This window comes from Malus sylvestris, chromosome 17, assembly GCF_916048215.2.
Source record: "Malus sylvestris chromosome 17, drMalSylv7.2, whole genome shotgun sequence".
NCBI lineage: Eukaryota > Viridiplantae > Streptophyta > Magnoliopsida > Rosales > Rosaceae > Malus > Malus sylvestris.
The window spans coordinates 10,709,913-10,733,395 of record NC_062276.1 but is presented as its reverse complement, the minus strand read 5'-3'; the positions used below and the strand labels follow the sequence as shown (position 1 = coordinate 10,733,395).

The window sequence follows — 23,483 nt, the reverse complement described above, 5'->3', positions numbered from 1 at the left end:
ACATATTTTCCTGAGTAGTCCGAAAAATGAACAGTGAAGAATTACACTAAAAAATACAGGTGAATATCGACTCAAAAATCGAAATGGTGATTACAGTTCAAAAGGATTTCGGCTGAAGTACCGAAGACAAACCCGGTGCTTTGAAACTTAAAAGAGGGGACGCTGTAAAAGAGAGATCTGAAATGCTGATCAATCACAGCTCATAGCCACATTCATTAATCCGAACATATTTTTCCAGGAAGATATGATAATCCTTGTCCATGGGGGGCGTTTTATGGGACTTCGTAACCAAACACTGCCAAGTACAGCCACTAATCTCAAGTCTCAAGGATTAAGACAACCCAAATAAACAACAAAAAATAGTAGCGTCAACATAATAATACTAAAAAGATACATTACATTTTATGAGCCCTCTCATCATCCGAATACGATGACTTGACTTTCGTTTCATACTCTAATTTATAAACTTAATAATATAAACAGAATAAAACACCTATTGTTGCTTCCTCTAACTTCGGGTGGTATTGCAAGAACAATTATTCGCTACACGCCCCCCCTCTAACTTCGGTTCATGAAAGCAAATAATTGTTCTTGGTAATTCTTTCCTCCTGGGTTCCGTATCTTCCTAACTGGCATTGCAAGACAGACGAGTCAGTGAATCGTAAGCATTGTTCACCCAATACCACATGGGAATATCTCAATTAAAAGAAACCAACCTGAGTCGGTAAATGTATGGGATAGCAATAAGAAATACGTAAACAGACTTACCATTGAATAAAGTTCGAAGGGTCTTCTAGCGTTTTGTTCACCATCAAAACTTGTCATCCCCAAAGCTGCCAAAACGGCTAGAATTATTGTTCCTAGAACCACCAGAACGATCAGAGCTACCAAACCCTCCGAAATTACTTGAACGGTCAGAACTACCAAAACCACCTGAACGGTCAGAATTACCGAAACCACTTGAACGACCGAAACCTGAGTTACCAAAGTTTCCTCCGCGGTTTGAGCTAGATCCGGAAAACCCACCTCCAGATTGAGAATCACCATAGGAACCAAAACGACCGGGACGAGGTCCACTAGATCTACCCATCTGACCAGAAGAATCACCATAGCTACTGGAACGACCAAACCCACCAGAACGGCTAAAACCTGGTCCTGATGGACCACCAAATCGACTACCCTTTGTGAATCGATCTCTACCCATGTCCGGCATCATGTCTATACTTTTGCTGTCAACAGCAATCCGGGGAAGCTGGTCATAAAATAGTAATCATATAATCAGTCTGGGATGCTAGTACATACACAAAACCAGACATTTTCTCGGAGAAATATATATAATAGAATTTTTCGGTTATCTAAGCATGCAAAATTTTGCGAAGCTCGCCATACTATACCGGAGAGCACCATGTCAGACCTCCTTTAAGCTTCGACTCAAACTAAGAATAAAATCACATGAGCAGAAAGCATGCTCGTGAATCCACACAAACATTTTAGAGGAAACACAGATCTTTAATGGGAACATCTATTTGTTTCTATCAAATGAGTATCATTCAATTACCCAAAAGCACATGATAATCAAAGTCAGAATTGTGTTACTCTCAATGCCTTGAACTATGAACAGTGTCCAGCCTAAAAATAAATGGAAGATGCATAGATAAAAAAACTTCATCTTTACCTCCGTAAATTTGCATCCTACTTCTCTCTCAATAGTCCTAACAGCCCTGGATTGATCCTGTGTGTAAACAAGAATAGCCCTTCCTTTCTTCCCAGCACGACCTGTTCGGCCAGACCGGTGAACAAATATTTCTGGATTATTTGGCAGCTCATAATGTATCACCTAAGACCAAGAAAGCGAAGAAAGTCAGTCCCACTCCTTTTCCTTAATTCGAATCCATAACATTATCACTGCCAAATGCAGTGAAAAACCATATATGGACCTAACCAGAGCATTAAAAGCTTTAATCAAGTCATGAAAGCTAATGAAAGGGAAGAGAAAGAGAGGATGTTGTAGAAACTACTAGCTTAAAGATCGTAGTAGTACATTTGTCCAGTGACTATAAACTAGGGCAGACCTACACAGATTAATCATGAAACTAAATCAAAAGTAAACAGTTAAATAAATCTCACCAGATCAACATTGGGTACATCAAGCCCACGAGCAGCAACATCAGTGGCAACTAAAATATTGAAATTCCCATCTCGAAAACCTGCAAGGGTCCTTTCCCTCTGGCTTTGTGAAATATCCCCATGCAAAGCCTCGCATCTAAAGCTTCTTGACATGGCATACGACAATCGATCAGCATCACGCTTTGTCTGAGTGAAAACAATAGTCTTTCCTCCTTTTGCATGTTCCTAACAGGCACACATACTTGATGGTGAGGAGGGACCAGATGTTGGAAAATGTAAGAAGAGCTGAAAAGGTTAAGATTACTTACTGTTATAAGTGGTCCAATAATTGATGCTCTTCCGTATGAGTCTGATGCAATCGAGTATAGAGAAATTCCATCTGCCAATTTTTGATCAGAATCCCCAACCTACAGCACGTGCCAGCTCTCAATTAGCAAACATGATCAGATGAATATGTCTATCCCATAAGCCATCTTTATACTAGTAGTTTCCATGTAACCAAACAAAAAATCACAAGAAAATATATTGCCACTGGTGCAATTTGAAATTTTTTTAGAAACCTAATTCTTCCGTCTTTGCAAACTATCACTAAATATCCAGACAGAAAATGGAGAAGACACGTTGCTCGTTCAATTTAATGAAAATGTCAGTTATAGAAGAGAAAGCCTTCTGTTTTAAGCTTGTTGTGCCATTGCTTATGATCTGATCCTAGAAGTAGCTACACATGGTCGGCGAAGAACAGGCAAATAAAAACATACTTACAAGATCAATAACGGCTGGATCTTTTAGATAATTCTGAGTAAGCTTTCTAATCCAACCGGGCATTGTTGCAGAAAACAACAATGTCTGACGTTTCTTTGGCACCCTCTCTAAGATTATCTCTACATCCTCCTGGAATCCCACCTGGAGCATCTGATCAGCTTCATCAAGAACAACAAACTGAACTTCCTCTAAATTCAGGGCTCCCCTGTTGATAAGATCAATTACACGACCAGGCGTGCCAACAGCCACATCAACTCCATAGTCAAGTGCTCTCATTTGACTTGAAATGGGGGTACCACCATAGACACAGATTGTATCCAAACCAGGTGCTGTATCATGGAATTCCTTCTCAACTTGCTTTGCGAGTTCTCTTGTCGGGGCCAAAACCAAAGCCAAAGGATTCTTTCCACGCCTATATATAATCAAACATAAATCAAATACAAACTCTAAAAACCAAAAAGAAAATGCTGCAAGGGGAAATTAGATAGTCATATTGAAAACCCCTATCGGAGCACATTAATAATCTAACTGATGATTGTGATTTGAGAAACAAACCCATGTATGGCATTGTATTTAAAGATTTTATCCAAGATGGGTATCCCAAACGCAAGAGTTTTCCCTGTTCCTGTTCGAGCGCGACCGATCATATCCCGCCCTTGCATTGCTGGTTCTAACACAGCCCTCTACACAAAATCCCCAAACAATGAATTAATACATCGTCCACACACAAATCAACCAACAGATAAACTAAAAAAAAAAATCTTCTTTTTTCAATCATTTTCTCATCAACCAAACAGAGCACAAAATTGGGAAATGATTAATCACCTGTATGGGGAACAGCTTGCTGATACCCTTATTGGCCAAAGCCGACACGATCTCCTTAGCAATCCCTAGCTTCGCGATCTCGAGTCCTTCATCGTCGCCACTCCTTCTGGTCGACTCTTCGGATGAGTACTCAACGGCAAACTGCGCGCCCAGAGGCGTCGACGCCCGAAAACTCAACGGCCCAGATTTCGCGTGCAAGTCCCTCACTTGATACCCGTACGAAGGGCCCAACTTCGTCTTCAGGGCTGAGACGGTGTAGAACCTAGCCTCGCCGCCGACGGCGCCATTTTCAGGAAGCACGAGTTCGGGGGCCGGCGTCCCGAGAAATGAATGGTGGTTGATCAGGAAGGTTTCGATGGCGGCAAAGGTCCGCGCCGTGGCTATAGTAGGCGTACGGCGGAGGATGGTGGTCATCATTTTTTATCCAATTCGAAGGGGTTAAGGGTATCGGAGGAGGAGGGAGAGCGAGAGAGAGAGAGAGAAAAAAAAACCCTAAGATTTGGGGTTTGGGGTTTAGGGTTTAAGTGAGAGGCGAGGAAGTGAGTGAATGAGACCTCTGATGCGAAGCGAAAGGGGGTTTATGGAAACGAAATGAAGGGGATATCTACGGGTTGGGATCCTCTGCGCTCGACCTTGGGACCCACGTTTTACTTTGTAATTTGGGTCTTCATGTTGGGCTAGCTTTACCTTTTGAAGTCTAATTTGGGTTAGATATTGAATTTTGAGGCCCACGTCAATTTTTTGCTAGCCAATTAATTCAAGAGAATTTTAACAAAAAGCTCCCGGTATTGTTTATTTTAACGAAAAATCACATTTTACACTAAAAATTCAATCCTTATACTATTCAATTTACCCTTTATTTTGTCCTTATCGTTAAAACTCAAAGTTTTCAAGTCTTTTTTATTAGTTTTCCTTTAATTCAATATCGTAAGGTTCGAAGAAGTTGTTTTCACATGGAGGCTGGCTCGCCTAAAACGAATCATAATTTTCTTTATTGGTGGTGATCCCTTTTTACCAGTCTCATATTGATGTTACTCACAAAAAAGGTGTGGTTTTAATGCTACGTATCATTCAATGCAACATGTGTTTTAGCTTTTAAATTACAACTGTTTAGATGTTTTATTTTCAATCACAACCATTCATTCCCGTATCATTTAATGCTAGTAGTGTCGAAGAAACTTCCCCCTAAAAAAATGGAAATGAAAAGTTTGAATATGAGCATATGACTGTGAAGATAATTCAAGTGCAACCAGTTGTATATATTATATAACCATGCATAGGCTTATATACCACATGACTAGTATATGTGATTGCCTCCGTCTCATATTACATATACAATGGAACGGCTCAATTTTACTTTGATGTTAGCATGATTTTGGAGCATGCTGCTTACAAAATGTCACAAAGAGGCGCAGTCAATGTATGTAGCAAGATGCTTACTTATGAAAAGTAGAACAAAATTATGGATTCATAATTGTAACTGATATGTGTATCATCACATAACTAATCACGCGATAAGAAAGACATGATATCTAATTGTGTACAATATAAAATAACGAAGTTATTCTCTGCATACATACACTCTACCACTAGAATTACAAAGCCCCCATACGAATTGAGTACTACCTACCTAACCAAGCACATGGACAAGTTGTAGTGCTTGCAGCATTGCACATACAACAACTCTTAACAAATTAAGTATCAATTCAAATAATCAGCTTGATCAAACGAATGTCTTCATGATATAGAGTACGGCTTTGATGCTATGCATTGTTAACGTTACGAATGTTTTAATCGTTAAATTTAATTTCTACAACTGTTTAGATATTCTATTTTTAATCACAACTATTCATTTTATATATCATTTAATGTCACGTAGTAGTAAACTAAATTTGTAAAATCGGGCATTACAGATGTTTAGCCGTTAAATTTAATTTCTACAACTATATAGATATTTTATTTTCAATTACAGCTATTCACTTTTATGTATCATGTAATAGTATATTAAAGAAAAATCCTTTTACCAAACCAAGTTTGTGAAATGAGGTCTCCGTTGAGAAATTTGCAATATCTCTTATCTAGGTGATGGCGCCACGTGTACAAGCTTTGTTGGGCAGTGAGATCCCAACCTAATCTGAAACATGAGTCCAGCTCCAATGTCCACCCAAGAACTCAGCGGCACATTGCCCACAAGTTTTGGTTCCATCCTGGCCCACACCAATTCCGTATCTTCCTTATTACATGTAGGAAGTTGTGGTGTGTGAGAGACTGAGCAAAATATTTGAGTGGCCGGAGGAGAGAGAGAGAGACAGAGCGCTAGAGAGAGAAAATGGCAGCACAAGCTCTGGTTTCATCATCTTCTTTAACAGCCTCAAAGGAGGTTGCTAGGCAGATATTTGGAGGAACAAAGGCTGTCCAATCTCCATTTGGATCGAGAAAATCTGCTTCCTTTGTAGTAAGGGCGGCATCTACTCCTCCCGTTAAGGTACGTAGATGTCACTTTTGGTACCGTCACGTGGTGTTACTATTTGGTTTGGGTTAGTGTAAGTCTATGATTTTGTGGTTTGATTTGGGTGCAGCAAGGAGCAGACAGACAGTTGTGGTTTGCTTCCAAGCAGAGCCTTTCTTACTTGGATGGCAGGTACCAATGCTCGACTCACCCTTTAGTATGACTGTAACACCGTCATGACTCATATAGTGTAGTTTGAGTGACGGAACTAGGTTTTTTTTATTTGACTGAGATGAGAACGTAGGAGATGGATTAGGGTTGACAATTAGCAGGAGGATAAGCTTAATTTAACACAGAGAAAAGCAAATTAAAATCTACCAAAATCCGTCACGACACATACTCATTGTTCATCCGCCCATAGACGTGACTCACATAATTAGTACTCCTTGAACAAAAACTAGCTGTTTCTAATTGTAAATTCAATTGTGTTTGTATGCATTGTATTTGACTTTATTCCGTGATGACAGAGATAAACATGACGAAATGTATAACATATTATAAGACAAATTTTCTCCCAAAAACAAATGTAAATTTAAAGCACTGCACTTGGTCATCACCTAAATTAACTTTTGAGAAATGGTTAAATTTAACTTGCAGTCTTCCCGGTGACTTCGGATTCGATCCATTGGGCCTCTCTGACCCAGAAGGCACAGGTGGGTTCATCGAGCCCAGATGGCTAGCCTACGGTGAAGTCATCAACGGACGTTACGCCATGCTGGGTGCAGTTGGTGCAATTGCCCCAGAAATCCTGGGCAAGCTCGGCCTTATCCCGGCCGAGACTGCCCTTCCCTGGTTCCAAACCGGAGTTATCCCACCAGCCGGGACCTACAACTACTGGGCCGACCCCTACACACTCTTTGTCTTTGAGCTCGCCCTAATGGGCTTCGCCGAGCACCGGAGGTTCCAGGACTGGTACAACCCCGGGTCCATGAGCAAGCAATACTTCTTGGGCCTTGAGAAGTACTTGGGCGGGTCGGGTAACCCAGCTTACCCCGGTGGGCCCTTGTTCAACCCGCTAGGGTTTGGGAAAGACGAGAAGTCGATGAATGAGTTGAAGCTCAAGGAAGTGAAGAATGGGAGGCTTGCCATGCTGGCAATTTTGGGTTATTTTATTCAGGGTCTTGTGACTGGTGTGGGGCCCTACCAGAACCTTCTGGATCACTTGGCTGACCCGGTCAACAACAACATCTTGACCAGCCTCAAGTTCCATTAAGTTTGTACAACTTAATTTGGCCTCTCATTGTGCAAGATTATATGATATAATCTTTGTTGTTTGATCTTGTTTTCTGTGACTCTTTGTAAGAAATGACATGTTAAAAAGAGCTATATTAGAACCCTAATTAATGTTATCAGATTTCATGTATTACAATACAGATGCTCATTAAATTTATATTTATCGTACTTAATAGATATATTTTTGTTGTAACTTTGAGAACTTTTTAAAACATTTATTCAAACTTTCCTTTGCTTATTCATGTTCGAATTTACTAACACATAATTTCGTATCTATAAAGTAACCAAACTCCTGTTGGATAGCCAACAAACTCACTATTACAAGGTTAAGAGCCTTGCTCTCCGCATTTCAGCTAGGAGAACAACTTAAACAGAACAGATTCATCACTATTGTAATGTTCTGTTCTATTAAAAATTATATGTGTAAATTTTCTAACACATGACATTATATTGTAGACATCGAAATTTCAGTGAAATAAATGTTGACCAATGCATTAAAATTACAACCTTTATTCATTTCACCAACATCATACACTCACTTCACCTACAACCTTCACTCATTTCACCTACAACATCCACTCACTTCACCTACAACATCCACTCACTTCACCAAAAAAATAGATGGTGGTGATTCATTCCCAAAGCCTATAAATAGGCTTCTCCATCAAGGGATAAGGAGGAACCAAGAGAGATCACACTAAAACCTTGAAGCTTTAGCTCTCAAGCAAATCCCGAAGGATAAAGAAAGCCCTCTTCGTTCTTCGTTAAATCCTCCTTCAAGATCAAGCCCCAACGATCATTGAGGAACTTCCACCAAATCCTCCTTCAAGATTAAGCCCCAACGGCCCTTGAAGAACTTCCACCAATTCAAAGTCAAGCCCCAACAGCCCATTGAAGAAAGCGTTCATCGTTCATCACCTGTTCATCCTAAGATCATGCCTCGAATGCCCTGGAATCGACATCACAATCCATAAATCTACACATTACGAAGATCGAATCAGAGGCTAAATTTGTAGAAGAGATTGTAACCCCTAAATCATTAATACAAATATTATTTTGTACACGTGTTTTTGTCTCATTCATTGCAGGAATTTTCGTGTTTACATATATTATTAAAAAAGAACGTCACATGACGATAAACTCGTTCAATGTAAGTCATTCTCCTAAGCTCAACAAGCATGCATGTTTTGCAAGAACGGGTCGAGATAAAGACATAAACGTAATTGGTATCATGAGTCAGCTAAAGATAGTATTAGAAATGAAATAAAGGTCGTATCTCATATGCGACACATCTTTGCTTGAAGTTTAAGTTTCTAACCGTTACTTCCAAAGGTGTAAAAAGCATATCCATGTTTATACATTCCCACCAAATACAGTGGTTGCAACGGTTATTGGCAATATTACATAATCACATCCTAATGGAATAAGATTAAACGATAATGATAAAAACTAAAGTTTGTAACAAGCATATAATAATGACGATAACAATGCAATTTCATAAAGCATAATAATGATTAAACGGAAAAGGCCGTCAATCACAATCACTCTATATTTTTATTTTTGGCAAGGTGATTTTTTATTGTAAATTATTTTAGGTAGACTTTTGATGCGGTCTTTACCTATTTACTTTTTAGTTTTTTTATCGAAGTCCCTGACCTTAATTTAATAATGTATTTCTATATATGTTATTATATTTTTAAATTGAAAATTGAAATTGTTTATGTTAATGAAATTTTAAATAAAACCAATAAGTTGTGGGATTAAAAATATTAAGGATAAATTATATATACTCTCCAATATATTGTTAGTGTGTGTGTGTATATATATATATATATTGGTACATTCTTAAAAATTAACAAAAAAAATTATTTTATCATACTCTCCAATTTATTGTAAGTGTGTTGTGTGTGTGTGTGTGTGTGTGTGTGTGTTATATATATTGGTACATTTTTAAAAATCAACCAAAAAATTATTGTATCAAAACATGCATGAATTTTTCAAAACTACCAAAAAAAAAAAGATACTAGGCTTAATAATATTATTAAATTTCTTCGATGAAACTTGGCATGGATACATCATCAAATCACCGAAAGAGAATGTACACATATAAGTTAAAAAAATGGATTAGAAAAAATTGAATGAATTTTTTATAAAAAATGGGTACATTTTATATTTAAAAAATGATACATTTTACGTATACCAAATTGGTACATTTAAGAATGGGTACATTCAAAACTAAAAAAATTAAAAATTTATATCAATGGGAACATTTAAGATTAAAAAATTAAAACCTTTTTAATAAAAAAAGTAAATGTGTACAAACTTATTCTATTTTTTTTATTTTTGGAAATATTTTGAATTGAGAATTAATTAGGAGTTTAATAAGGGGGTGAGTATCAAAACGCTAAATCAATTACTAATTTTTATTTTGAAAATTTATGTAACTGACATGTAAGTTTATGAATACATTAATGCTACCAATTACATCATTAACTAGGGATTAAATAATAATGTTTATTATTATTTGATCAAAATCTGAAAACTAATAAAATCTCAGTCAATAAACATCATTAACTAGGGATTAAATAATAATTTTTAATTTAAGTTGCATGATAGGAATTCGAATTCAAGTGCAAGGGGTGGCGTATTGTTATGGCCAACCATTACCTCATATATACGTAGATTCTCATATGTTACGCACCCGTCAACCGCTTTGTACTCAATTGTTCCCATCTTTTAGGCGAGATAAGTTACCTCTAGTTGGATATAGAACAAGAGGGTACTTATCTGTTGAGTTGCTTAAGCGACAACAGAAGTAAGTTCGCAAAGTACAATTACGACGATGGTTAACAAGATGCTAAAGAGTTGAAAGGAGCTAAATCACTTTCATATAGATCACATACACAAGTTTGATACTTGTTACAAAATACATGTATTATGACTACATGTCCATTAAGATCCGTTGGGGATCGTTGTTGTAATTGCAGCTTGTTCAAAAAATAATTATCACATGCACAAAAGAAGGTTTCAATCTTGAATAGAGAATGTCATTACTTATATGGCCGCACTTAAAATTTGATAAAAAGTTAATAACTAGTTATAAGTTTTTTGATCAAGTAAAGAGTGTTTTCAAAGAAGATGTCAAAATCCTTTAATTTTAATTAAAATATTGAGAAGTTTTAACTTTTACATGATATGCCAAATTTGATTATAATCTATTTATGGTTTCATGAGGTGATTAGTTACCATCGGTTGGGAGTTTGGCATGTTCTACTAACTTGAAGACTTGTAACTTTATTAACCTGAGAGCTTAAAACGTATTTAATTTGTCTTCACCACAATGATAATAAATCACTATCTCATTTATCCCGCAACCAATCACCTTAACACGAAAAAACAATGAAAACCGCCTATCCAATCAGCTTAAAGCCGGCAACGTTACAATCCATTTGTTCATATTTCCACGAAAACAGTTTTGGAGGGAAGGAAAAAACGATGAAAACCGGCCTTCCAAGATCGAATATAAGTTCGCCAGTCGCATGTTTTTTCAGAAGAAAGCAAATAAGTTAATTATATTAGCGCGTAGACAGTGGCGGAGCCACATGGAGACTAGGGTAGTCCAGGGCCTATCCTGGAAATAAATTTATATCGATTATGTAGTAAATTTTGCAGTAATGTGCAAGTGGTGTGTTGGTATGTTAGGTTTTAAAGGTTTCATTAGGTCTTGGGGTCGATGCTTGCTGACGAAAAGCTATTTTTTGGTATTTTTTACCAATTATCATACATAACTAACCTTCTGCTAACATTCTGATTTCTTTTAAACCAATTATTTTTGTGTTAGTTCATATAAAACAAGGTATATATATTCGGGAGGAAGATTAAATGATATTAAAAAAAAAGTATCGTAATAATAGCTTATTTTTTTGTTAGTTCATATAAAACAAGGTATATATATTCAAGAGAACGATTCAATAATATTAAAAGAAAAATATCGTAATAATAGATTGAGCTAGTTATAACATTATTATTAATGTTGCGTTAGATGTCAACACATGTTCTATTTACTATGACATCTCTCAATACTAATTTTTTCATACAAATTTTAAAGCTCCATCACTCTTGTTTGATTCAAATTTTCCATGATATTACTATTTTTTTTTCTAATTTCTTTCATTAGTTTAAAGGCCCTTGTGTCATGAATTTCTGGCTCCGCCACTGCGCGTAGAGAATATAATTCGCACCGTTTATTCCGAAGAAAGCAAAGTAGTTAGTTCCGTCAACCCTCTGAGCTTGTTCGGTCTAATGGCAGCAGCATAATATTAAGCGAAAGGGGACGCCGAGATTCTGCTTCTCTGTTGCGCACCACAGCCGCTCAGCATCCGTTTCGTTTCCGGACCTGTCACGGTTCGTTCTCAATTTCTCAAAATTTTCATGGCTTTTTTATTATCGTTTTGCCAGTTCTTGATCAAATTTGTTAACCCGAATGTTTAATTTTGTATTATTAGCTTAAATTTTCAGTCTTTGTGTTCTTTTGGCTGATATTAGTATGTTTTCTGTTCAACATTTGTGTAGATTAATTGGTGAATGCATCTGTAAGAGCTAGCTTAGATACACTGCTCACTCCAACTTGTGGTGAGTGTGGTGTTTTCTTTCGATTCCGATGGCGATATCGAATCCGGGAGTGCCCTCAGTCAAATGGGCTCTGCTTGTTTTGGTTGTATTTGTGCACACCTGTAATGGGTTTTATCTCCCCGGAAGCTACATGCATAGATATTCGACAGGGCAAGAAATCATTACCAAAGTTAACTCCTTGACTTCTATAGGCACTGGGCTGCCCTTCAGCTACTACAGTCTCCCTTATTGCAAACCCCCTGGAGGTATCAAGAAAAGTGCTGAGAATCTCGGGGAACTCCTTATGGGAGATGAGATCGAAACCTCTGCGTACCTCTTCAAAATGAATATGAATGAGACTCTTTACGTGTGCACCACAACCCCCTTGACTAAGCACGACGTAAAGCTGCTGAAACAGAGGACCCGTGATCTGTATCAGGTCAATATGATCCTTGATAATTTGCCTGCGATGAGGTATGCTTATCAAAATGGGGTTAAGATTCGGTGGACTGGGTTTCCTGTTGGGTACACACCACCCAACGGTAAAGAAGATTACATCATCAATCACCTCAAGTTCACTGTTTTGATTCATGAGTATGAAGGGAGTGGTGTACAGATAATGGGGACTGGGGAAGAAGGCATGGGTGTCATTTCAGAAGCTGATAAGAAGAAGGCATCTGGGTTTGAGATTGTTGGCTTTGAGGTTAAACCTTACAGCATTAAATATGACCCAGAGGCCATGAAGAAAAAAGCCATGTATGAAAAAATCCAACCTGTCAATTTTCCCACGGTGGTCGAAAAGTCTCAAATAATAAGGGAGCAAGAGAAAGTATCATTCACTTATGAGGTTGAGTTTGTGAAAAGTGATATAAGATGGCCATCAAGGTGGGATGCTTATTTGAAGATGGAGGGTGCTCGTGTGCACTGGTTCTCTATCCTGAATTCATTAATGGTGATCCTTTTCCTCGCTGGTATAGTCTTTGTCATATTCCTAAGGACTGCGAGGAGGGATTTAACAAGATACGAACAACTGGACGAAGAACCTCAAGCTCAGATGAATGAAGAGCTCTATGGGTGGAAGCTTGTTGTGGGAGATGTGTTCAGAGAACCAGATTCTCCCAAGCTTCTTTGCGTGATGGTTGGAGATGGGGTTCAGATTACAGGGATGGCAGTTGTCACAATCATCTTTGCAGCATTTGGTTTCATGTCACCAGCTTCACGAGGAATGCTACTGACAGGAATGATCATTCTATATCTTTTCCTTGGGATTATTGCTGGTTATGTTGCTGTCCGTATGTGGATAACCATAAAGGGAACTTCCGAAGGATGGAGATCGGTTTCCTGGTCTGTGGCGTGCTTCTTTCCTGGAATCGTCATTGTTATTCGTACAATACTGAATTTCATTCTATGGGGCAGCAAGAGTACTGGTGCTCTTCCCATTTCTTTGTATGTTATACTCATCTCCCTCTGGTTCTGCATTTCCGTGCCTCTCACCCTTCTCGGGGGATTCTTAGGCACACGAGCTGAGCCAATTTCATATCCTGTAAGAACCAACCAGATTCCAAGGGAGATTCCTGCGCGCAAATATCCATCATGGCTTCTTGTTCTTGGTGCTGGGACACTTCCGTTTGGAACCCTTTTCATTGAACTCTTCTTCATCCTTTCTAGCATCTGGCTTGGAAGATTTTATTATGTCTTCGGTTTCCTTTTTATAGTGCTTATGTTGTTGGTTATCGTTTGTGCTGAAGTTTCAGTAGTTCTCACATACATGCATCTTTGTGTGGAGGATTGGAGGTGGTGGTGGAAGGCTTTCTTTGCCTCAGGTTCAGCTTCCTTTTACGTGTTCCTGTACTCCATCAATTACCTGGTATTTGACCTGCGGGGTTTGAGTGGGCTTGCATCGGTTATCCTTTACCTCGGTTATTCATTGATCATGGCAACTGCAATCATGCTGTCAACTGGCACCATTGGCTTTCTCATGTCTTTCTACTTTGTTCATTACCTCTGCTCATCCGTAAAGATCAACTATAAAAGTGTTGGCTGACATTGTTATCAAGCAGCTGGGAAATGTGAGTCTGCTATATGTTAGGAAGGTTGTCTTTTTTGTCTTTACACTTGGTTGCATCTGAAAGTTGGTGGTGTTGCGGTGTCTTAAGCAGCTCTCCCTTGTGTCGTTGTGGATAAATAAAACACAAGGATGTTTTTACATTTCCAAGTTACAATGGAAAAATACTGAATTTTTTTTTTCTTTTTTTTTTTCCATAAAAGATAGATTTTATGTTAAATCCCAATTGAAATGTTTAAATCTTCAGCCAAGATGTTAAAAAGGAACTCGAGACCAATACAATCCCATCCAAAAGAACCTCTAGTTTTCTGAATAAATGCTGCAACAGAATGTACCGCTTGGTTGCCTTCTCGACGAACAAACTCGAATGAAACAGTCCCCACATCATGTAATAGCCCAAATGTCATGCGCTATGCTTTCCACCTCTGCATCAACACCAACCTCCTTCCTTATCAATAGACCTGGCATTTTGGATCCGACCCATTAACCCGACCTAACCCGACCCGTTAATATTAGTATTTGGATGGATGCTTAACGGGTCGGGTCATTAACGGGTGAACCCGTTAAATAATAGGTCACTTTGAGTCAATCCGTTAGCACCCGTTAGTTGATGATGTTTTAGTAATTTCAATAAAGTCTTAACAACAAAAAATAAACTCTATGAAAAAAAAATTAATAAGTAATTAAAAATCATACAAATACATAAGTATTTATAAAGTATTTATAAGTATTGATAAGTAATTTCTTAAATTATTTTAGACGTTTGATTTAATTTTGGACCGTCAAATATTTTTTTTTACCATTAGATTTGATCTCATCTAATCATAGCAGTTAAATTATAAGTGAAAAACAAAAAAAAAGTTTGAAATATGATAGTTTGGTAAATCCAGAATAATTTAAGTCAGACTTAAATCCTGAGGGAATCTAGCCTAGAGATATATTTTCTCCCAAACGCTTACTTTAGCCCATAGTTGGAGATGGCTTGGGGGAGGGGGGTTTAAAGCTTATATTTTAAGCTTTATCTCATGAGTTGGAGATGGTCTTAAGAGGGGTGTATTCAATGGGGAATTTAAGAGATTTTGATGTATGTAATTAGTAGATTTCTATTTGTTGTAAGTTTCAGAACTTTGTTTAATTTAAAACGTTTATTCAAACTTCCGTTGCTTATTCACGTTCGAATTTATTAACACATAATCTCGTATTTATAAAGTAACCAAAACTCCTACCTAATTAGCACAAACCACTACTACAAGGTTAAGAGCCTTGCACTCCGTAATTGAGCTAGGAGAACAACTTAAACGGAACGCATCCATCGCTATTGTAGCGTGTTCCGTTCCAATAAAAAATTATATGTGTAAACTTTTTAACACATGACATTGTATTATTGAAAAAAAATGTCACGCGACGATTAACTCGTTCTATGTAAGTCATTCTCTTGAACTAAACACGTGAACATGTTCTCATGAACCGGTCGAGATAAAGACAAAAACATAATTGGCATCGTGAGTTAGCTAAAGATAGTATTGGAAATGACATAAAGGTCGTATGCAACGCATCTTGGCTTAAAGTTTAAGTTTCTAATCTTCACTTCCAAAGGTGTTTTAGATGTAGAAAAAGCAGATCCATGTGTATACGTTCCTACCAAATACAGTGATTGCAACGTTATTGGCAATATTGCTACATAATCACACCCTAATGGTATAGATTAAACGATATTTTTAAAGATTAAAGTTTTACAGCCACAACTTTGATGAGGGTTTTACTTCTAAAATTGCTAACCACCACTATAACAAGCATATAATAATGATGATAACAATGCAGTTTCATAAAGAATAAGAATGATCGAACGGAAAAAAGCCGTAAATCACATTCATTTTATATTTTTATTTTTGACAAGACGATATTTATTGTAAATTATTTTAATTTATGCGATAAGAATTCAAATTTGGATGCAAAGAGTTGGCGCACTATTTTGATTTGCCACAACGTCATAATATGAAGATTCTCACGCGTTACACACCCATTCGCCACTTTGTTCTCAATTGTCCCCTCTCCTGAGCAAAAAAAGAGGGTTAGGTGCTAAGTTGCTCAAGTCAGAAAAGAAGCTGCAAATACAATTATGACGATGGTTAACAGGATACTAAAGAGTTGAAAGTAGCTAAATCACATTACATGTATTACGACTACATGTCCAGCAAGATACATAGAGGATCGTCGTTGTAATTGCAGCTTGTTCAAAAAATAATTATCACATGCACACAAGAAGGTTTTAATCTTGAATAGGGAATGTCATTACTTTTTTTTTTTGAAAACATAGAATGTCATTACTTATATGGTCACGCTTAAAATTTTGATAAAAAGTTAATAACTAATTATAAGTTTTCCGATCAAGTAATGAGCATTTTCAAAGAAGATATCAAAATCCTTTAATTTTAATTAAAAATATTGAGAAGTTTTACACTTTACATGATATGCCAAATTTAATTATAATCTATTTATGATTTCACAAGGTCAGTTACCTTCTGTTGAGAGTTTGACATGTTCTACTAACCTGAAAGTATAAAGTGTACTTAATTTGTAATCAGCATGTGAAGATAATAAATCACTCGTCCGCTTATCTCATTTATCCCGCAATTAATCACCTTAACACGCTGCTCAGTTACAAGTCCTGAACGATTAAAATTGATTTGTGCATATTTCAAAAAAAATAAAATAAATAAATTTGGAGGAAGGAAAAAACAATGAACCCGCCCATCCAAGATCCAATCTAACTTTGCTTCCTCAGTGGGCTGGGGCCCACCATATTAGCGCGTAGAGAATATAATTCTCATCGCCGTTCCCACCGTTTATTCCGAAGAAAGCAAAGTAGTTAGTTCCGTCAACACTCCGAGCCTGTTCGGTCTATTGGCAGCAGCATAATATTAAGCGAAAGGGGACGCTGAAATTCTGCTTCTCTCTTGCGCACCACAGCCGCTCAGCATCCGTTTCGGTTCCGGACCTGTCACGGTTCGTTCTCAATTTCTCAAAATTTTCATGGATCTGTTGTATTTTTGAAACGCATGATTTCAATTTACTTTGTAATTCCAAGTTTTGGATCTGGGCATGCTTTTTTGTTATCGTTTTGCTAATTGGATGATTGAGTGAGTATTTGAATGTTTATGCGCTGTTAATTAGTGGATCTGATGCGGTTGAAGTATAGAAATTGAACAATTAACAAGTTCTTGATCAAATTTGTTAACCCGAATGCCTAATTTTGTATTTTTTGTTAAATTTTCAGTCTTTGTGTTATTTTGGCTAATATTAGTATGTTTTCTGTTTGAAATTTGTGTAGATTAATTGGTGGATGCAACTGTAAGAGCTAGCTTAGATCCACTGCTCACTCCAACTTGTGGTGAGTGTTGTTTTCTTTTCGATTCCGATGGCGACATCGATTCCGGGAATGCCCTCAATCAAATGGGCTCTGCTTGTTTTGATTGTATTTGTGCACACCTGTAATGGGTTTTATCTCCCCGGAAGCTACATGCATACATATTCGAAAGGGCAACAAATCATTACCAAAGTTAACTCCTTGACTTCTATAGAGACTGAGCTGCCCTTCAGCTACTACAGTCTCCCTTATTGCAAACCCCCTGAAGGTATCAAGAAAAGCGCTGAGAATCTCGGGGAACTCCTTATGGGAGATGAGATCGAAACCTCTGCGTACCGCTTCAATATGACTGTGAATGAGACTCTTTACCTGTGTACCACACCCGCCTTGACTGAGCACGACGTAAAGCTGCTAAAACAGAGGACCCGTGATCTGTATCAGGTCAATATGATCCTTGATAATTTGCCTGCGATGAGGTATGCTTATCAAAATGGGGTTAAGATTCAGTGGACTGGGTTTCCTGTTGGGTACACACCACCCAACGGTAAAGAAGATTACATCATCAATCACCTCAAGTTCACTGTTTTGATTCATGAGTATGAAGGGAGTGGTGTTCAGATAATCGGGACTGGGGAAGAAGGCATGGGTGTCATTTCAGAAGCTGATAAGAAGAAGGCATCTGGGTTTGAGATTGTTGGCTTTGAGGTTTCCCCTTGCAGCATTAAATATGACCCAGAGGCCATGAAGAAAAAAGCCATGTATGAAAAAATCCAACCTGTAAATTGTCCCTCAGAGGTTGAAAAGTCTCAAATAATAAGGGAGCAAGAGAAAGTATCATTTACTTATGAGGTTGAGTTTGTGAAAAGTGATATAAGATGGCCATCAAGGTGGGATGCTTATTTGAAGATGGAGGGTGCCCGTGTGCACTGGTTCTCTATCCTGAATTCATTAATGGTGATCCTTTTCCTCGCTGGTATAGTCTTTGTCATATTCCTAAGGACTGTGAGGAGGGATTTAACAAGATACGAAGAACTGGACAAAGAATCTCAAGCTCAAATGAATGAAGAGCTCTCTGGGTGGAAGCTTGTTGTGGGAGATGTGTTCAGAGAACCAGATTCTCCCAAGCTTCTTTGCGTGATGGTTGGAGATGGGGTTCAGATTACAGGGATGGCAGTTGTCACAATCATCTTTGCAGCATTTGGTTTCATGTCACCAGCTTCACGAGGAATGCTACTGACCGGAATGATTATTCTATATCTTTTCCTTGGGATTATTGCTGGTTATGTTGCTGTCCGTATGTGGAGAACCATAAAGGGAACTTCCGAAGGGTGGAGATCGGTTTCCTGGTTTGTGGCGTGCTTCTTTCCTGGAATCGTCTTTGTTATTCTTACAATACTGAATTTCATTCTATGGGGCAGCAAGAGTACTGGTGCCCTTCCCATTTCTTTGTATTTTATACTGATCTCCCTCTGGTTCTGCATTTCCGTGCCTCTCACCCTTCTTGGAGGATTCTTAGGCACACGAGCTGAGCCAATTTCATATCCTGTAAGAACCAACCAGATTCCAAGGGAGATTCCTGCGCGCAAATATCCATCATGGCTTCTTGTTCTTGGTGCTGGGACACTTCCGTTTGGAACCCTTTTCATTGAACTCTTCTTCATCCTTTCTAGCATCTGGCTTGGAAGGTTTTATTATGTCTTCGGTTTCCTTTTTATAGTGCTTACGTTGTTGGTTATCGTTTGTGCTGAAGTTTCAGTAGTTCTCACATACATGCATCTTTGTGTGGAGGATTGGAGGTGGTGGTGGAAGGCTTTCTTTGCCTCAGGTTCAGTTTCCTTTTACGTGTTCCTGTACTCCATCAATTACCTGGTATTTGACCTGCAGAGTTTGAGTGGGCCTGTGTCGGCTATCCTTTACCTCGGTTATTCATTGATCATGGCAACTGCAATCATGTTGTCAACTGGCACCATTGGCTTTCTCATGTCTTTCTACTTTGTTCATTACCTCTTCTCATCCGTAAAGATCGACTAGAAAAGTGTTGGCTGGCATTGTTATCAAACAGTTGGGAAATGTGAGTCTGCTATATGTTCGGAAGGAAGTATTTTTGGTTATATCATTTTGGCCTTTACACTTGGTTGCATCCGAAAGTTGACGGTGGTGCGGTATCTGAAGCAGCTCTCTGGTGATAGCGCATGAAGTCCTTTGTTTTCTGTGTACTGCCCTCGTTTGTGACATCACCGGCGGCAGATTCTCCCTTTACCCGTCTATCCCATTTCGTTTTACTGCTTCACTAGCGTTGCGCTTTTACTTTAGTTTAATCACATTGTGTTAGAAAGTTGTAGCTCGGGGACCTTCAATCCTTGTATTCTCTTTTATTTCATATTTGGAATGGAAAGCTAAATTGGATAATTCTTTTAATTCTCAACAGATTGATTTTTTGCTGTTAATTTCCCAATTTGATTTACCGGGTTAAGTTCAGTTCAACCGTTAAATTTGTTTAATAAGTTGAAAGCTTAGGGGCATTTGATATCCGTTTCGGGGCGATTGATGTCATTTCGTTTTCAAGTTTTTGAAAAATAAAATGAAAGCTACAATTGTTTGAAAAATAAAATGAAAGCTACTTCTGCGAGTTTTCAAAATTTAACTTGGTTTTGGTTTTGGTTTGAAAACGAAAAACAATTACCAAACATGTTTCAGTTTAGTTTTCTCGAAAACGAAATAAGTTATCAAACGGACGCTCTGATTACTCGTACTGCCTACTGCTTTACTGTTTGGTAAGCGAAACTTGCGACATAAGCAAACGGACGCTGTCAAAGTTTTACACCAAAAGGCAAAGGGTAAAATTTTAACTTACGAAACTCCATAAGGAAACAGCACAAGGGTGATTTTGTTCTTTCATCCAGAGTGCCCTATCACTCCATATCTGGATCCGGGTCGATCAGGTAAGCTTCCGCAGGGTCATCGTCCAAGCTCTGCTCCGTTTTCTCGTCATCTTCAGTATGAGTTTGGAAATTTTCGACAGATGAATTCTCCGAATGCCCGTGAGAGGTCGAGTGGCCCTCAAGGCTAGGCTGCATGCTGTTTCCCAGAGCCATCTGATATGCCGGGTATAGTTCCATTGTTCCTAAACCTGAAACGCCGTTTAGCATGCCCGTGGCAATTGCACCACCAAAAAATTGCTCAGTAAGCTTCTTATGCGCGTTCTCCATAGCAAAATTCATGTATCTCTGCTCAGCATCCTGCCACAATTGCAATTGCCTCCCAGCCTGCAAAGTTGTGGTGTGCATTAAGAATACAGAAGAAGGTTTACATATATCACCTTAAGTTCCCAAATCAGTTTCCGTAACTTGAAAACTTGCCTCAATTTGCATTCTAATTCTTTCTTCATCGGCAGCTGCCTTTACCAGTTCATCAGAGGGCCTATATATGGAGCCACAACCCAAAACATAAAATATCACAGCATTTACAAGATAATGCACTTGAAAATGGAACTAGGGTAATGATTTTCCGCACTCTCATTTTCTATTTCAGCACTTGTCTTCTCGTTTCCAGCCTTCGATTTAATAAATCGAGGGAGAATCAACAGACAAAGTTGCATAATGAGGAACTAAGAGTGCGAAAATAACTACCTTTCCGAATAAGTTAACAAGTGCATTCGAATGGAAGATAGAGGAGCAGAGCAAATCATACAGTGTCGCGGTCTGCGGGAGTTGCAAGGGAGTACGGCTAGTGCTTAGGCCTTCTTTCAAGTCCTGTGAAACTGAGGTCTCTTTCACTTAGTGGCAGTGAAAATCTAAATGCAGCAACTCAAACATGAAACATCTTTCACAACGCACAAGTTATTTTCACTTAGGGCCGGTCATAAGATTTTTGAGGACCGAGGCCACGTCAAAAAATATGCCTCAACTTCATATAATAAAAATGATTTGTTTTCACACGTGAGGCTTCGATAAAAGTATAATTTGAAAAACACTTCAAACTCAATAATTTAGAGACATAGAAAAACTAATTTATTTTGTATTCAGAGAAAGGAATAAAAAAAACTCTGAGCTTACAAGTAGATAGCTGTTGAGTTTGTTTCTCTAATATCTAAACTTTTAAAGTACATTTATAAAGCCGTGAGGTATTTTTTCTTATTTACTAACTTTTCAATATGAGGCTAAAAAAATAATCATATTTTCGAGTCTTTAATTGACATGTATAAGCAATAAATGGACACTAAATTAAAACCTTGGTAAAACATTATATGATTTGCAAATTTGGTCTGCACATTACTCTTTGTTGAAGGTTAGACTTGAATTGAAATTAATGTTTAAAATTTGCAACCCACATAAATATTGGCTAGTAATTAAAAAGAAATTAACAACTAAAAATAAATTCAAAAAAATTGGAAAGAAAAAACATGGATATAGCATTTCAAACTCTTGACCTCCCGATAATATTAAACAAAAAAAAACAATTGTTAATCATAAAACTTCTTGGTTATTTAACCAAATTTTATAAATTTTATTATGAAAAGAAATTCGTACAAATGGGAAAGGTGTTTGAATCACGACACCCTCGTTAATTTTAAACAACATAAACCATCACTTCTGGTTAACCATAGTGTTTTGAACCCAAGATCTCCTCATTAATTTTAAACAACAAAAACTATTAGTTCTAACTGAACTTCTTTATCATTTAACCAGAGTTTATAAATTTATACTATTACAAAAACATATATAAATATACCATCCTAATAATTTTGATGCCCCCAATTTTTTGAGCCTTGAACGATCGCCCAGCCCGCACTGGACTTGGCCGGCCTTGTTTTCACTATATCAACTGTTTAGTTAAGGATAAGTTTTTAGGAAGAACATACAGATTCGTGTCCCCTCCGTCCATTCCTTCCCTGAGTACCTTCCAAGTCTGTATTTCTGCAAAAATGATTACCACATCAATCACTTGTAACAGTGAAATTTAAAAACTTCTCTAGTACATTAGCACTTAACATTAGAATTCCAGTAATTATACACAAACAAAATTGGTTACAAACTTTTACATACGAAGGATACTAACAGAACCGTCTCAAAGCAAATTGATGTCAAAGACAAAAATGCAATGATACCTTCCTAATTTATACCTTAATATGATTTTCTTTTCTTTTTTTAAAAAAAAAAATAGTGAAATTAGAAAACTTTCCAATCTAATCTACCAACCATCCTTAAACACTATGAATTTAAAGCACATCAGATTATTTAGAAGAATAAGGAAAATTTGTGGGTTTTCCTTCTCAATGCGATAAATGAGAAAACTTATGAAGCATGGTTTAAAGTGAGGCCGAATGCACGTGTTTTATTCGTATTGCCTCAGAGCCGGATTTGGACACTAATAAGACCTCAGTAAAGAGAAAATTTTCGTTGTGTTACGACACAAGTGGAACATTACGTATTATTATACAAGTGTTTGTCTAATTCAAACTTTTATTAAAAGTTTATAACTGGTTCTGTTTGTGCATATTTTCAGAGAATTTTTCCGCAAGCATCAATGAATCATGCATGGATCAGACAGACCTGGAGGTGGCTCTTCACTTGGAAAAGAGTTATTCCCTGGATACCCATTGCCTGCTGAACTTTCTTCGGAGTTGACTCTGCAAAATGTAACGCGTGACACAATCAGAAACCGAAATCCGAAAACAAGCGAAAAATCTCAAGGCCAAGGAAGAAGGAGACGGGTTACTCACTGTGAGGGCCTCCAAGCTGATTGACAGCATCAACAAAGCGGGTATGAAGCTCAGGAGTCCATTGAAGTCGGGGTCTGAGCTTTGCTTTTAGAACACAGTCTTGAGGCAGCTGAAGATCACGAGTTTCACGATCAACCTCCTCCACCACCGCCGCCTCCCCACCCTCGAGAACAACTCTGTCATCGCTACGAGTGACAATAGGAGTCGGAAAAGATCCTTGAAAATCCTGTTCATCACCACCACTACAACCAAAACCAACCAT

At 37.8% G+C, this 23,483-nt stretch overlaps 5 protein-coding genes across 6 annotated transcripts; 3 read left to right on the top strand and 2 right to left on the bottom strand.

Moving 5' to 3' along the window:
• Positions 1–183: 183 nt before the first annotated feature.
• Positions 184–4,282, bottom strand: LOC126609719 (DEAD-box ATP-dependent RNA helicase 53, mitochondrial-like). The gene is made up of 8 exons (XM_050277634.1): positions 3,715–4,282; positions 3,445–3,572; positions 2,890–3,301; positions 2,436–2,534; positions 2,128–2,352; positions 1,676–1,837; positions 769–1,252; positions 184–629 (listed from the first exon to the last, which is right to left on the bottom strand). Exons 1-7 carry the CDS (start codon positions 4,129–4,131, stop codon positions 812–814), a joined length of 1,884 nt encoding a protein of 627 aa, XP_050133591.1. The 5' UTR covers positions 4,132–4,282; the 3' UTR covers positions 184–629; positions 769–811.
• A 1,682-nt stretch (positions 4,283–5,964) lies between these two features.
• Positions 5,965–7,613, top strand: LOC126609731 (photosystem I chlorophyll a/b-binding protein 3-1, chloroplastic). Its single transcript, XM_050277662.1, has 3 exons — positions 5,965–6,199; positions 6,294–6,355; positions 6,821–7,613. The coding sequence occupies exons 1-3, from the start codon at positions 6,044–6,046 to the stop codon at positions 7,434–7,436; spliced, it is 834 nt and encodes a 277-aa protein (XP_050133619.1). The 5' UTR covers positions 5,965–6,043; the 3' UTR covers positions 7,437–7,613.
• Positions 7,614–11,716: 4,103 nt separating this feature from the next.
• Positions 11,717–14,275, top strand: LOC126609716 (transmembrane 9 superfamily member 12-like). Its single transcript, XM_050277630.1, has 2 exons — positions 11,717–11,860; positions 12,029–14,275. The coding sequence occupies exon 2, from the start codon at positions 12,117–12,119 to the stop codon at positions 14,109–14,111; it is 1,995 nt and encodes a 664-aa protein (XP_050133587.1). The 5' UTR covers positions 11,717–11,860; positions 12,029–12,116; the 3' UTR covers positions 14,112–14,275.
• Positions 11,722–19,908, top strand: LOC126609717 (transmembrane 9 superfamily member 12-like). 2 transcript variants are annotated; one of them, XM_050277633.1, is made up of 2 exons: positions 11,722–11,860; positions 17,464–19,908. In XM_050277633.1, the coding sequence occupies exon 2, from the start codon at positions 17,551–17,553 to the stop codon at positions 19,528–19,530; it is 1,980 nt and encodes a 659-aa protein (XP_050133590.1). In that variant the 5' UTR covers positions 11,722–11,860; positions 17,464–17,550; the 3' UTR covers positions 19,531–19,908. The 2 variants fall into 2 exon arrangements, with proteins under 2 accessions (XP_050133590.1, XP_050133589.1); XM_050277632.1 differs by lacking the exon at positions 11,722–11,860 and adding an exon at positions 16,882–17,138.
• A 314-nt stretch (positions 19,909–20,222) lies between these two features.
• On the bottom strand, positions 20,223–23,483 carry LOC126609732 (protein PHR1-LIKE 3-like). The gene is made up of 6 exons (XM_050277663.1): positions 23,222–23,483; positions 23,052–23,128; positions 22,361–22,415; positions 21,190–21,259; positions 20,859–20,919; positions 20,223–20,765 (listed from the first exon to the last, which is right to left on the bottom strand). The coding sequence occupies exons 1-6, from the start codon at positions 23,481–23,483 to the stop codon at positions 20,412–20,414; spliced, it is 879 nt and encodes a 292-aa protein (XP_050133620.1). The 3' UTR covers positions 20,223–20,411.